This window comes from Cinclus cinclus, chromosome 2, assembly GCF_963662255.1.
Source record: "Cinclus cinclus chromosome 2, bCinCin1.1, whole genome shotgun sequence".
In the NCBI taxonomy this organism is placed as follows: domain Eukaryota; kingdom Metazoa; phylum Chordata; class Aves; order Passeriformes; family Cinclidae; genus Cinclus; species Cinclus cinclus.
Window position 1 is genome coordinate 30,251,145 of NC_085047.1, and position 13,751 is coordinate 30,264,895.

At 49.8% G+C, this 13,751-nt stretch overlaps 1 protein-coding gene across 1 annotated transcript; it reads right to left on the minus strand.

Annotated features, from left to right (window-relative positions):
• Positions 1-5,970: 5,970 nt before the first annotated feature.
• Positions 5,971-6,876, minus strand: LOC134057839 (basic proline-rich protein-like). Its single transcript, XM_062514884.1, has one exon. It carries the CDS (start codon positions 6,874-6,876, stop codon positions 5,971-5,973), a length of 906 nt encoding a protein of 301 aa, XP_062370868.1.
• Positions 6,877-13,751: the final 6,875 nt, after the last annotated feature.

Below are 13,751 nucleotides of genomic sequence, written 5' to 3' on the forward strand. Positions count from 1 at the left end.
GTGCTACTGTGAGAAATCCAATCGGAGAGTAAATTATAAAACCACCTTGGCCGCCTTTATATTCACATCAGTAGCCCTACTACGTTGTTTGGCACATTCAGCTCCTGCCCCACTTCTCTACAGAAAGTTTCCAGATCCTTGCTTAACTCTTGTAATTTGTTTCTGAGGTTGCTCAGCAAGTCCCAATCCCCCTTGACTGTGTCCTAATGTGGACTTAAAAATCCAAAGACAAAACTTTAAAACACTGGCATTTCACTGCTGATCCTTTACTAAACAGCATAGATTAAGGACTAAGTCCTAGAAGGGAAGACAAATACTTTGGCACACATGCCTAGAACTGAGAAGAGGGTGGGAGGGAGAATGCGAGGGCAGAGAGAGGATTGGTTTCCAGGGCATCACCAGTGCACAGAACAGACATCTCAGTGGCAGGGAATAGCTTGTGCCCCGGCTGCAGCCCGGCTCTCGCCCATGCTCTCTGGGAGCTGTAGTCCGGGTACCGCGGAGGGAAGGCTCTGCTCCATCTTCTCCCTCCCCCGCGTCCCCCTCGGCGGCACCCGGCTCCTCCTGGGGCCCCGTGGGCTCCCCCAGCTCTGCCCCCCAGTCATGCCTCCCGCTAAAGCGGCTGTGTCACAGCGCTGTTTTCCTGAAGGAATGTGCGTTTTGGGTACAGGCAGTGGGCTGCCTTTTCCCGTTGTACGCCACACTGCTCCTTTGTTTTAGACACTGGGATTTTGTGAACAGTATGGCTACTGCTTAGCAAGCGGGGCAGTGTTTTTGGGGGAGGAAAAAAAAACCCAAACAATAAAAAAACCAAACGAGAAAACAAAACCATAAAAAACTTCGTTACGTTTCATATTCCCAAGAGCATCTCCCCTTCCCCTCCGCTCCCTCCTCCCCGCCCCAATTCGTCTTTTTCTGTCCAAGGAAGGCATCTAAGTGCCCAAAGTAGTCGGCGTTGCCCATTTAAATGCAGCCAGGCTGCAACAGCAGGGAAGTGGTGTACATGTCCCTACAGTGTGGGAAGAATTTGTTAGGCAAGAGTTTCTGCCAGCGAGGCATCACCACATCCCTGTGTCAGGGAATGAGAGTGAAAGCCCCGAGGGAACGGGAACACATCGTGAAAGCCCCGAGGGAACGGGAACACATCGTGAAAGCCCCGAGGGGATGGGAACACATTCTGCCATAGCAGTACCTCACCTTGGTGCCTTTTCTAAATCAAAAGAGTTCGTCACTGCTGGCACAGAAGGAATATGTGATGCTGGCACGTTTGCTTGGGTCACTGCAAATACTTGCCCTCATCCAGCATATCCTAAAATTCATATGCTGCTTTCCCCTTTGGCTCGGTGGCAGAGATTTGGTCACAGTTTCTTTGTGGCAGAAATGTCCAAGCACTCGCACTCGGCTGCTCCCGCACCTGAGGACTCCTGTTGTATAAGCTGATGTCTCCATCAGATTGCTGTGCTGTAATGTGAATGCAGAGTATGAGTAACAGCACGGGGATGGGCTGGCCATGTGACGCTATCCGTGAATGGAAACATTCGTTGGATTTGCTTTCTTTTACCTCTCGAATAATACCCTGCTTAAATTACATTTGCAGAGCGATGTGCAGCTGTTAAAGCAATGATTTAACATTAGCTGCTGCCTCTTCCCCCCCTGCCCCCCCAAAGCCTGCAGATTTTTTTCTTTTCTTTCTAAATATGTGTGTGCACCCATAAACGAGCTGGAGGGGGAGATGTCACTGAATTAGGCTTGTTGTAGAGTGCAGAGAAAAGCCTTAATGATGAAGAGCTACCAAATTTTTCTAGTATGTTCTCATCTGTCTCAAGAAGAGTGGGATGTTGTCCAACCTTGGGAAACCGGTATCTTTATATAGGAGGCTGTCATGGACACTGTCTTGATGAACATCTGACAAGAAGTCCAAAAATTTGTGTGCTGGGTAATTAATTTGAGGTGCTGCACAGCTTAATCAAAAGAAGAGTATTTGGCTCTGCTGCTGGAAGACTAAATACAGGCAGCTTGGACAGCTTGGGTTGGCAGGAGGATGCTACGAAGCTCTGTCTCTAGACAAAGGTCTGCGTACTAGAGCATTGCGTATCTCAGTGTGGAAGCATCTGTAACTTGCTTCCTTACTGGTTCCATCAAGGAGGCTACTGTATGCTATGTGTCAAAAGGGAAGTGGAACTCCATGTATTTTTAGAATAAGAGTTTCAAAGGAAGGTTGAGATGAGATGTTTGGAGGTCTAGACTTCAAAGCTCTGCTAACATCAGGGCTAGCTCCAGACCTGGATGAGGCTGCTTGGGGCCTTGGCCAGGCAGTTTCTGACCATCTCAAGGTGAGGAGATTCCTGAGCTCCTACTGAAACCTGTGTCAGTAGTGAACTACCTTTACGAAGGAGGTTTTCCTTTTATCTAGTCACAACTTCCCTTCTTGTAAATGTCATAGGCATTTCACTGTGTGTTTCTCAGAACTTGTCAGTACACTCCTCTGTAGCCCTACACACCAAAGAAAAAAAAAAAGACAAAGAGTGTAATTGGTTACCTCCTAACTTTTCTTTGCTCCAGGCTGAAAGAAGCAGCTCTTTCAGCCTCCCCTTGTATGCCATGAGGTCCAGCACCTCACTTATCTCATTCCCTCCCCCACAGGACTATCAGCACCTCTTTTGTGCTGTATTTCCCTAAGAAGGCTACAACCCAGCCAGGGCCTCTCCATTTGCAGGCAGCTGTTTGTCCCCTGGAAGAACTCGAAATCAGTGGGACGACGTTGCTGGGAAGATCTCGAGGTGGCATATCCTATCTCCTTAATCCAAGGGAGGACCAGCTACACCCCAGGAAGTTTCTGCTTGTTGAGCCTCCTAGCTGGCTCACAGACTCCCCAGGTCATGTACCCATCCTGAAGAGACACAGCTATAATGCTCTTGGTTTGCCCCAAACCTTCAATCTGTTGATTTCAAAGGTGAGGTAATTTTATTTCCCATATTCTGCAGCCAGCCCACCTTGGTCTTGCTGCATGAGCACACACAAACACTTGTGGTTCTCTTGTCTATCTTCCACCTAGGCTTACCACCCTGAAACAGAGTAGAGTGTGGTGTGTCCTAGCAGCAATTTGGCTATGAGCATTTATGACTGGGGAAAAGGAATGGTTGCCATGGTCCTGCTTATCTTTTGAATCACCTCTGATGCTTCTTCATAAACTAAGAGTGCAGGCCATCTTTGACTGGCTTCTTGGAATAAACCAAAACCTAGTAAGATTTTCATAAGGTATTTGAGTCTCTGCTTCACTTATTGAAATAACAAATGACAGTAAAATCTTGGTAATACATTTAACATTTAAGTCAAGTTTTTGAACTGAAGGAAGTGACTTAGTTATGGAAGATGATGACACGGAAACCACTTGAGGCTTGACATTGTGGTTATAAAGACTTGGTGTCACATGCTACTCATCCAGAAGATCCCAGCAATACCAAACACTGCAGCTGCCATAGAGGCTTTCCCTCAAACCACAAACCTTGGGGATCTGGGTATTTTGTTTAGCACACAGAGAACAAGGACCTTGACAAGATCTTCCTCCTTCATGAAATCATCACTTTGGCCACATGCACTGTGAGCTTGGGATGCAAGGCTGACAACTCCTAAAGGCGACAGTTTGAAGCAGCCATGACAACTGGAAACACCACCACCTCAACAGCAGTAATATTAAATATTCTGTCTTTTTGTCTGGGACTCAGCTTGGTGAGGCACTTTGTGAAGCAGACAACGCTTACCCTGCGCTTGGGATCCACAGGGTGTTCTGCTCCACACAGCACCTCTCCAAAACAATACGTTGAAATGTTTGGACTGATCACGCAAAACCCAGTGGGCATTTTTGCAAATGTTAGCCATGGCTTTTTCAATCCCCCATGCCAGGTGTGGGAACCAGAGAGCCTCAGGGAACCACAGCACTTCAGATTACTGCTGGCAGGGCAGAGTGTCCCAGCGAGGGATTGGACAAAGAGGCAGGCTGGGGAGAAGGGTGGATGTGAGATTGAATGAGGGCTAGAGACATGAAGCATGATGATGCTGTGCAACAGGGCGCTGCATGCCAGTGGGGTTGGCTTGGGAATGAGAGGCACCAAGAGCAACTCTGCATCCAGGATAAATAGCGAGGCCCCAAAACAGCATGGCACTCCTGGGAAGTGGGTGTGGGACACTTGCATTGGGAGCAATCGGTTTAGAAGGATGTTGCAGGGACATTGTTATTAATGATTTTTAAAGCATTGGGGTGAATAGCATTGCTGAAATCCCCACAAGGAGAGGAATACATCTGTATTCAGCGCCGAGTTTGGATGCTGTACAGTAAATAGTGCTTGGAGCCATGTAATGGACAATGAGAATTGCTGAATGAAAGCCTGTGGAGAGCACGCCATCCAGGCTGCTCACTGAGAGGTCCTGCCGGGGAAATATTTTGGGATTATGCTTGAAGACCAACAGAGTGAAACTTGCCCATCTGCACATGAAGGCCCCCTTATTTAAACATGCAGCCGTGCTCATGTCTGTGAGACACAGCTCCAGGTTTGCTCCCACGACTGCCGTGCCTTCTGCAGCTGAACGGGGCAGGAAGGACAGCACTTGTAGCATCTCTTCGGCCCCCAGCCCTGCGCTCCCGCTGCCGGTGTTCCCGCAGCAGGCAGCGGCTGGAGCTGGATTAGCCCCTCGGCGGGCTGTCCGGGTGGCAGAGCCGGCAGGCTCCCCGCTTCCTTCCCAAAGCTTTTCCTCCGACAGCAGCTTTTCCAAAATGGCCATCGACGCCATGAACTTGGCCAGCGAGCGGAGGCAGCCGCGTTTCTGAACAGCCGTGGGGGGATGCTTCACGTTTCTACGGCGTAGCCCCGCCGCTCCCCCGCACCGTGCGGCCGCGGGAGGCGGCGGGGGGGGGATGCGTGCGATGTGGCGCCGCTCGGGCGAGGCCCGCTCCAGCCGGATCCCGCATCCCGCATCCCGCCGCGGCCGCGCCGTGTGCGTGCGTGTGCCAAGGGGGTGGGGGGGGCGCAGCCCGGTGCGGGCAGTGCGGAGCGGCCCCCGCACGAGGCTCGCGCTCCCTTTGTGCCGTTGCCTGGCAACCGGGCGGGGGGATGGGAAGTGGGATTGGGGGGGGGGGCGGGGAAGGATGGATGCGCGCGCGGCCTCACGCCGATGAGCGCCCGTCGGGCGGCCGCCGCCCCCGCCCCCCGGGAGGCCCCGCCGCAGCCCCGGCCGGCCGCCATCCCCCCCGCATCCCTCGGTCTCCCCGGGCCCGTCCTGCCAAAAAAAGCCCCTCCGGGCTCTCCCCCACTCCGCCCGGCCTTTGTGCCGGCGCCGGGGTTCCAGCGGCGGTGGGGCGCGGCCGCGGCGGGGGCCGGGCTGGTTGCTCGCCCCGAGCCCGCCTCTCCTCCTCCCCCGTCCCACGCTGCCCACGGGTGGGTCGGGGGGGGGGGGGTGCGGTGTGTGGGGGGTGTTTCGCGGGGAAGGGCGGCGGCGAGCGCGGAGCAGAGGGGCGGGGGAGGGGGCTCGTTCTGGGCCCTTCGGAAATGGGAGGTGGCTAAGGCGGGCAGCGGTGGGAGCGATGGGAGGGCGGCGGGGCGCAGGCGGAGGCGCCTGAGCGCGGCGGGAGAGGGGGCGACAGAACCGCGGGGCGGGGGGGGGGCCCCGCTCCCCGCCGCAACCCCCTCCCGGAGCCGCTGTCCCTGCCGCCGACCGGTTATTCCGGAGCCGCGAGAGGAAACGAGGGAGCGCGGAAAAGGAGGAGGGAGGAAAGGGGGGGGGGAAGAAAAAAAAAAGAAAAAGAAGGAGGGGGGGGCAGTGTTTAAATCCCTGCCCCCCGCTCCTCGCCGCCTCCATTCCTCCCTTCATTCGACCTCCCCTCAGGAGCCGCCGGTGAGTCCCTCGCCCGCTCCCAGCCGCTCCCGCCCCGCTTGTCATTGTCGCCCACTCGCTGCATTCTTCCGCGGCTCGATTTTAGCCCTCCGGTCCGTCTGTCGGGATGGGGAGCGAGACGGCGCGGGGGGGAGAAACACCAAAGTTGGGGGGGGCAGGAGGGACGAGAGTGCGATTAACCCCGGCGGCGCTGGGGAAGGGTCCCCAGCGGTCCCTGCTCCGGCGTGGATACTGCGAGGGGCCGGGAAGGAGCCGGGACAGCGCCGCGGGGCACGGGGGCTCGGCGGGGCGGGGGTCCCGGCCGCAGCTGGGAGCGCTCCGGCAACGCCGGGGGGCGCTGCCCGCCCGGGGCTCGGCTGCGCTGGACGGCGGCGCAGCGCCTTTTCCCTCCGGAACGGGGGGGCGGGGGTCGCGCGAGGCTCCGCGCCCGCCGCGGGGGTCCCGGGGCGGGGACACCCCCCGCCGCGCTCCCGGCGTGACGTCAGCGCCCGCGGAGCCCCCCTTCCCTGCGGCGGGAAGTTCGGCGGGGGCAGGGGCGCGCGGGGCCCGGGGGGCGCGGGCGGGCGGGCAGGCGGGAGTTGCGAGTTTGCGGCCCGGCGCCGTGCGGGGAGGAGGGCGGCACAATGTTGGACGGGGACCGGCTCCCGCCCTGCCTGCCTGCCTTGGGGGGGGGGGGGGCGGGGGGGGGCTCGTATTGTCCCCGCTTCCCCAGGTGCGGCCGGGGAGCGGGCAGGAGGAGCTGGGGATAACATTTCCATCGGGGCACCGAGAAGAGTGTCGGGTCCCCCGCCGTGGTTGCGGCGGGCACGGGTGGGACGCCCCGCTTGCAGCTGCCCCCTCCTCTGACTCCCCCGGGTGCCGCCTGGGGACCCCGCACGGCTGGGTGGCGTCGGGGTGACGGCTGCGCTCCGCTTGAACCGGCCGAGATCCCTCGGCGGGTCGGGCTGCTTGTCCATTCGTTATTCGGGATTTCCGAGGAAGCGGCATCTGGGTTTCCCACGTTGCCCTTTTTGGCTATGCCATGGAGCCGGTGGCTGTTCGCCTTGCCGGCTTGTGCTGGCCTGTGGCCGGCTCGGCTGCTGTTGCCCAGCGAATTGCCGGCTGTATTTTGCCGAGTGGCCGCTGTGCTGTTGAAGTGGCAGCCATTTGGTCACCGTGGCATTACTTTGCACGCTGCCTTTGCTTGCCGTGGAGTTCTGCCTTGGTAGCTATTGTACGTTCCCGAAGTTGCTTGCCAGATGGGCAGTGTCCTTCCTTGCGTTTGCCTTAGCGCCGTGGCTGCCTTGGGTTCCGCAGCCGATTACTCATTTGCCAGGATGGCTACTGGAAGAATTTGTATGGCTTTTGTCTGCAGGGTCTGTTTTTTTGCAGGGCTGTGCCTTGAGGAGCAGCATGTCCTTACCGAGCTTGTACTGGGTGGATTGCATAGGAGCCGCTATGCTTTCCACTTTTTTAAGAATGTGAGGGGAAAGTAGTGGGCCATTATCCTAAGGTGTGTAGGTGGAGAGTGAAGGAGTTGGAAATGCCATTCATTTTGTGTCCACCTGAGTGCTGGAGCATGGATACACACCCTTCAGGAGTGTAAGCTGCAGAGTTCAGCCTTGACTTCCCACTAGAAAGTCCCACAGCTGTCTGAGTTGAAAGCTGGACTCTCTTTTCTTCTAAGCCCGAGGGTGTTTTGTGTCACTGCTATGCTGCAAACACATTCCCAAGGGGCTGGAGCTCCACAGTCATTACCTATGGATAGGACTCTTGTAAATTCGAATGATCAAATTGTTAATTTGGAATTATTTTTATTTTCTTTTACCCCGTGTCTTGGCCAAGTTGTTAATGCTATTTGTGTTATTTTGTGCCTGTCACTGGTGATGGCACAAACAATCATTTGTGTATTTCCCCAACTTCTTAGGAATGACCTGTTCTTTCAAACCAGACTTTCCCACTTATGATTCATGATGGACCTTTTCAAGCATGGCCAAAGAGCGAGCTTGTAGTACCATGGTTCTTGCTGGAAATTGTAAAAAACCTCCAAAGATTTGAAAATTAAATGTACAGCGAATCTTAATGAACAAGATGAACAGGTTTAACCTGCTGCAGTGACCTGCCTTTACCTCTCTTCATATGCATTTACCTCCTCCCCTGGGTTTTGTACCCTCTGGATACCTCTGAAAGGTTCTTGCATTCTGACCTTTAGGTTTTCCTGAACAAGGAATTACGACAACATTTTTTGTGGGTGTACTTGTATTCCGAAATTATAATGGTCATGCAAGGAGCTATGATTCTATAGCATGGTGAGATTGCTGTACTTAAAGCAACCTGATCTGTATTGTTCTTCAAGAGGAGGAGGAGCATCTAGTCCAGTCGGACTAGATGATCATTGTAGGTCCCTTCCAACTGAATTATTCTATCCTGGTTTTATTTGTGGGTGAAATGCATCAGGCAGGTTTTTCTCTTCCCAAAGTTCAGCCCCTGTCACTCCTTGTACACCTTCCCAGTTTGTCCTGGAGCTCTCTCATGTTCAACAGTTTTTTTCTTGGGGATGGAGGTGGAGTTGAGAGGAGCAGTCCATGTGGAATACAGAGCTGTGTATGGAAGGTTTATTTATTTACGAGGTCTGGGGTGTAATATGTTTGCAAATGCAGTCTCTGGAAGTGGTCTGTGCACATGTTCAGCTGTGCCCCTCCTTAAATACCTACCTGAATGTTAATCCATCTTACATTATTCCTCCTTGTTCCTAATGCCTTTTCTTCTGAGAACCTGGTTTTCTCTTCTGTCAGACTTTTATCTTCCCCAGTTCATTTTTTTCTCACACTCTCTTTTGGACAAATAAACTATTTTCTTTCCTTCATTGGATTTTCTGGTCTCATTCTTCCTCCATTAGGAGATGCTGTAGAAGTATGAAATATATTTCTTGTGGTTATCACTTCATCTCTCCCACCTGTACTTCTTGAAGACTGTGTCTAGTGGAGTACAAAATAGCAATGCTTTACAAACTTCTTAAAGGCTGAAAGACAAGGCAACAAAAGTTCTGACTGTTCAAAAGTGAAGGCATCTCTGAAAAAGTCATGCTCTTAACCAAGTGAGCGCACCTCGGGTAGGTATTCTTTGCAGAACTAATTCCTGTGATCCCTGCTGCACTCTGGTCACAGCGGATGGTTAAACACGAACATGAGATGCTCCCTCTCAATGCCTTCCCTGACTACTGAGGCTCAGCAGTGCCTGGGCTGGCCAGGTACATGTCCCACTGCTCTTTGTCACATTGAGATGAGCGCTGGGGGATCTTTCTGTCCTTCCAGTCACGTGTTGAGCAGTTGTGGGCCCACAGCCCACGTTCTCATTGAGGTGTGTATGGAGAATGATGAAACAGAAGGGGACGTTTCCAGTTCAAGTGACTTGAGCTTCACCTCCCTACCGGTCTGGTTGGCTGTTTGGGCTTCAGATGTTTGGGGATAAGGATTTGGCCATGTTTTAAGTTTAACAGAACTCAACTTTGTGAGGAAGTGACCCCTTCAGAAGGAGTGCCTAGCTTCCAGCTCTGATAATCCTCCTGCCGAAGTTTCTGACCGTCTGTTTTCTGTGTGTGTTGTGGCAGCAAACACTGATTTGTTGTTGTCTCCTCCTGTAAAAATATCAATGTTTGATTGATTGTTGTGGCAGTATTTTCACCTACAAACCAAAGGGTAACTGCAATATCTTCTCCAGGCAATTTCAGCCAATGATGGTCTGTCTGGGCTTTGCTGAAGAAGGGGAGCTGGTTGCTCTCAATCTTACTTCATGTCTCTTGCCCTCTTGACATTCTTCATCAAAGATAGTTTAGCTGGAAAATTTTAGTCTTGTACTCCCCTGTTGTACAGTGCGCTTGGTGATAGCCTGTTTCTTCCACAAGGTCTCTCTGTGCTATAGATCACTTAAGTGAAGGTTGCATTTGAGCAACCTTCATCTGTTTGGACAGTGAATTGGATTTACTGTGTGTGTGCATATATATTTATGTGTATGTGTATATCACAGTATATATGATCATTTGTATAATATATCTTACATAAAATATAATGTTATATAGTTATTAAATTTTATGTTGATATATATAGCAGAGTGTATTGGATATAAAGTGTATCTATAGCACAGTATTTTGGATATACTGCTGTTTTTTTTCTTTCAGGCAGTGCAACAGACAAAGTGATTTACCTCAGAATTATTCAGAGTTTGCCAGACACATAAAGAAGGCCCACCCTTCATGGAGAATGGTTTATCCAGTCATGGTTATCCATCAGGCTTTCCTCATACATTGCTAGACCATTGCTTTCCAAGTCCATTTTCACCTAGAGCTAGCTAGACCCCATCACCTTTTCTATGACTACTAATGAGTTTAGTATTGAAAAACCTGTTCTTGTCAACTGGGCTGGTCTGTGCAGAAAATATTAAGAAAATATATTAATATTGTATATTTACAATAAAATACAAATTTTTAGTTTTTTTAAAAAAATCAGTGATACACTAGATTCCTATGCAAGTTTTTCAAGTGATTGATTTCTCCTGCTTTTTAAGTTTTGCACTATTCCTGTGTTGGATTTGTCTAGCTTTAGCTAGATCCATTGGATATCCATTTGTTGTGTAGGTTAAAGAGCTGTCAGAAATCTTTTCCCTTTGTAGTGCTCATAGGCCATCTTCAAGTCTCCTTTTAACATTTTCTCAGGTAAGCTATATTCATCACAATTCTCAATTTCTCAGTGTCCTTTTTGGAGTACACAGGTAAAAATGGTGTGCACTACTCCCATAATTGCCTTAGCAATCTTATGTATAGTCAGGTAAAAAACACCTCTCTTTTCCTGTTCCTGAAGAATATTCCTTTGTGCACTGGTGGATTTCATTCGTTCAGGAAAAGCCTTCTTAGATTTCTTCTGCTGAGAACTCATGTTCCAGCCACTATTTACAAAGTCTTTTCTGATCTTGTTTGTATCCTTGGAGTCTCATCCTTGGAAGCATTCTACATTCTTCTGTTCTTGATGTAAAAATCTTGGACATTTAAGATGCTTGTCTGTCTGCGCAACCGCGTTGCAGCAGTAATACCAGCTGGTGCCAGAGTTTCCTTGCCACCATTTACCATCTCCCCTGCCTCACCTGCCAACCTTTATTCAGGCTTCTGCAGATGTTGTTCAGGCGGTGCCTTCACTAGCTGCCAGCGATATCCCACGTTTGGCTGCTGTTGCCTCTCACTGATGGGGCCTTGCTTTGTGACAGTGGATCTGTGTGTGACAGCTTTTTGCTGGGACAGGTCCTGCTCGTGCCGTAGCTGTGCACTAAGCTTTATCCCACAGGTTGGAACGTGCTGCTTTACAGAGATTACCCAAGGCATTAAAAATATCTTAGCCTGTGGTTTCACTTTCTCTGGTGCCATTTCTTGTGACTGTGCAGTCTGAGCTTGGTTTGGGCTCAGTCTCTGGGCTCTTGAGTGGGTGCCTACTTGAGAGCCAGGGGCCTGTGTCTGTGCTTGCTAAGGCAGGTTATATGTCACTGTAGACGGTAGCACTTCAGCATAGATTGCCTGCTTTGAATTCCATTGGAGTCACAGAGAATTTTGAATACTTGTGACTTCTAATCCTTCATTGCGTCATGACCAGGAAGACCTTGATTTAGCCATAAACCTCTGTTTTCCAATTTCATAAAATCACAAGGACTAAAATCACCATGAGCTTGGTGAAGTATGTAAGACAGAAGCTCTCCTTCCTCCCAAGGGTAGTTCAGCACTGGCACGGGTTCCCAGGGAGGCTGGAGATGCTCAATTCTCCGAGGTGCTTGTGACAACCTTGTCTAGCTTTGCAGTTTGCTGTGAACAGGGCTTTTGAGTGGAGACCTGCAGCAGCCTCTTCCAAGGCAGATCTTCCTGCATACACCGTTGAGTGTTTTTTCCTTCAGCCCCAGGGATGAGGGCAGGATCATCCCACTTGGCCAGTCTTGTAGACCAAGGATAAGCTGTGAGATCCCAAGCCTAGGGGTGACTCAATGTTTACCAGTGACTCGTATCTGCTGTACTATTGTTCCTGTGCCCATTTCCCTGGCCCCAGTTCGCTTTCATTCTGGATGGGTCTTGTCCATCTTCATCCTGTTCACATGCTTGACCTTGGCATGCATGGCTCTTATGTTGTCTGTGCTGTCAGTCATGAATCCCTAGAAACAGAGAATCTAAAGGGTGTCCTTTGGGTCAGTGGCTGCAAAGTCACAAAATCATTTAGGTTGGAAGAGACCTCCAAGATCACTGAATCCAAGCATTAATCTAATACTGTCATTTTCTAATCTAATCTAATCTAATCTAATCTAATCTAATCTAATCTAATCTAATCTAATCCTGTGCCATTTTCCTCTGATACTACTAGAGCTTGCAGCTGTTTTCAGTGGAGAACCTGCTATAGCCAGATATGGTTCCTAGCTATCCAGAAAGTGCCAGTGATTCTCTCTTGAATGAAACCCTCCAGTCTCCCATCAAACACATAGAACTTTCTTGCACCCATGGTGTCCTTTGATTGGAAATTCTGCAGCCACCTCTTTCAAGAACTACTTTCTTTTTAGTTGGATTTGAATGTGTTTCTTTGTAGTGTTGTTTGATGCTCATCAAATTTGTACTGGAAAAGACAGTAAAAAAATTATTTCCTACCTAACCTCTAATTTTCATATATGGCTTTATGGTCCCCAGTCACATCCTCACTTCAATACCTTTTCTCTGGACAGAGATGTCTAACCCACTCAGTCGTGCCTCTTCATTGCCCCTTCTAGTTCCTCTGGAAGAAGCAGAATTGCACACGCATTTCAAGATTTGGGAAAGCCATAGGTTTGTGTGGAGGCATAATGACATTCTCCTCAGGAAGTTCTGGCATGCAGTTTACTTTCTTGAAGGCTGCTGGATGCCAAGGTCCCATTTTCATGGACCTGCCTCTTCTATCCAAAGGGTGCTACTCTTGAGTTGCACTGGTCAGCTCAGAATCTGTATGTCCCTTCCAGTTAGCATCCTCCTTTGAGTCTCTGGGCAGCCATCCTGTGATGTCTTTAAGTAATTTACTTTGCATTCTTGGCAAGGGGACATCCGTCTATCAAAAGAGGCGTGTGAGGTATTACAGAAGATGCTGCACTTCATAAAAACAGTGAGTGTGGGGAATATGATGATGTGTCTTTCCTGTGGGTCATGTAGGCTCCATCCCAGTTGCAGAAGGTAGAGCCCAGTGTGTTTTATTTCATGATCCACTGCTGAGGTCTGCCAGCCCAGTATCTCCCAGAGATCTGGAAGCCCTCCTCTGGGGAGACAGAATGATTCTTCTGGGATTTTTAAGTAAATCTGTTACATACTTAACAGTCATTTTACTGTGCCCTCAGGAATTGTTTTATGATTAACATAACCTTCTTTAGTACATCTAACCTTCATTTAGTGAATCAAACTTTATTTTCAGTTGCTTTTGCAAAATTTAATATCTTCTTCTATGCTGTAAATTAAGCTATTGTTAAATGCATGAATGTTTTTATTATTTATTACCTTGCTTTAGCTCTGTTATTTCACTGTGTTAATCATATTTTTTTCTCCGATACATTTTCATTTGAATGGAGGTTCCAGAATTAGAGTTTTCATACTCAAAATAACATTCTTGCTCCTCATGGTTGTGCAAAATTAAGAAAACAAAACATTAATATAGACTTAATAAAATGTAAACTAGCTTTATCTCCTACGACTGCCAGCGCTCTGTGCAGTTATTTTTAGTATTCTTATTTGGCACCCTTTCCTGAAGTGTGAGCATTTTAATTTTTATTTATTATTTTACTGCAGAGAAGGAGCACAGAGGTAACCAGACAAGTGAATTTGTCAACAAGTTGGACAAGGATTG

Coding starts and splice junctions, on each gene's coding strand:
- LOC134057839 (XM_062514884.1), bottom strand. CDS start 6,876: ATGCCGCTTCCTCGGAAATCCCGAATAACGAATGGACAAGCAGCCCGA.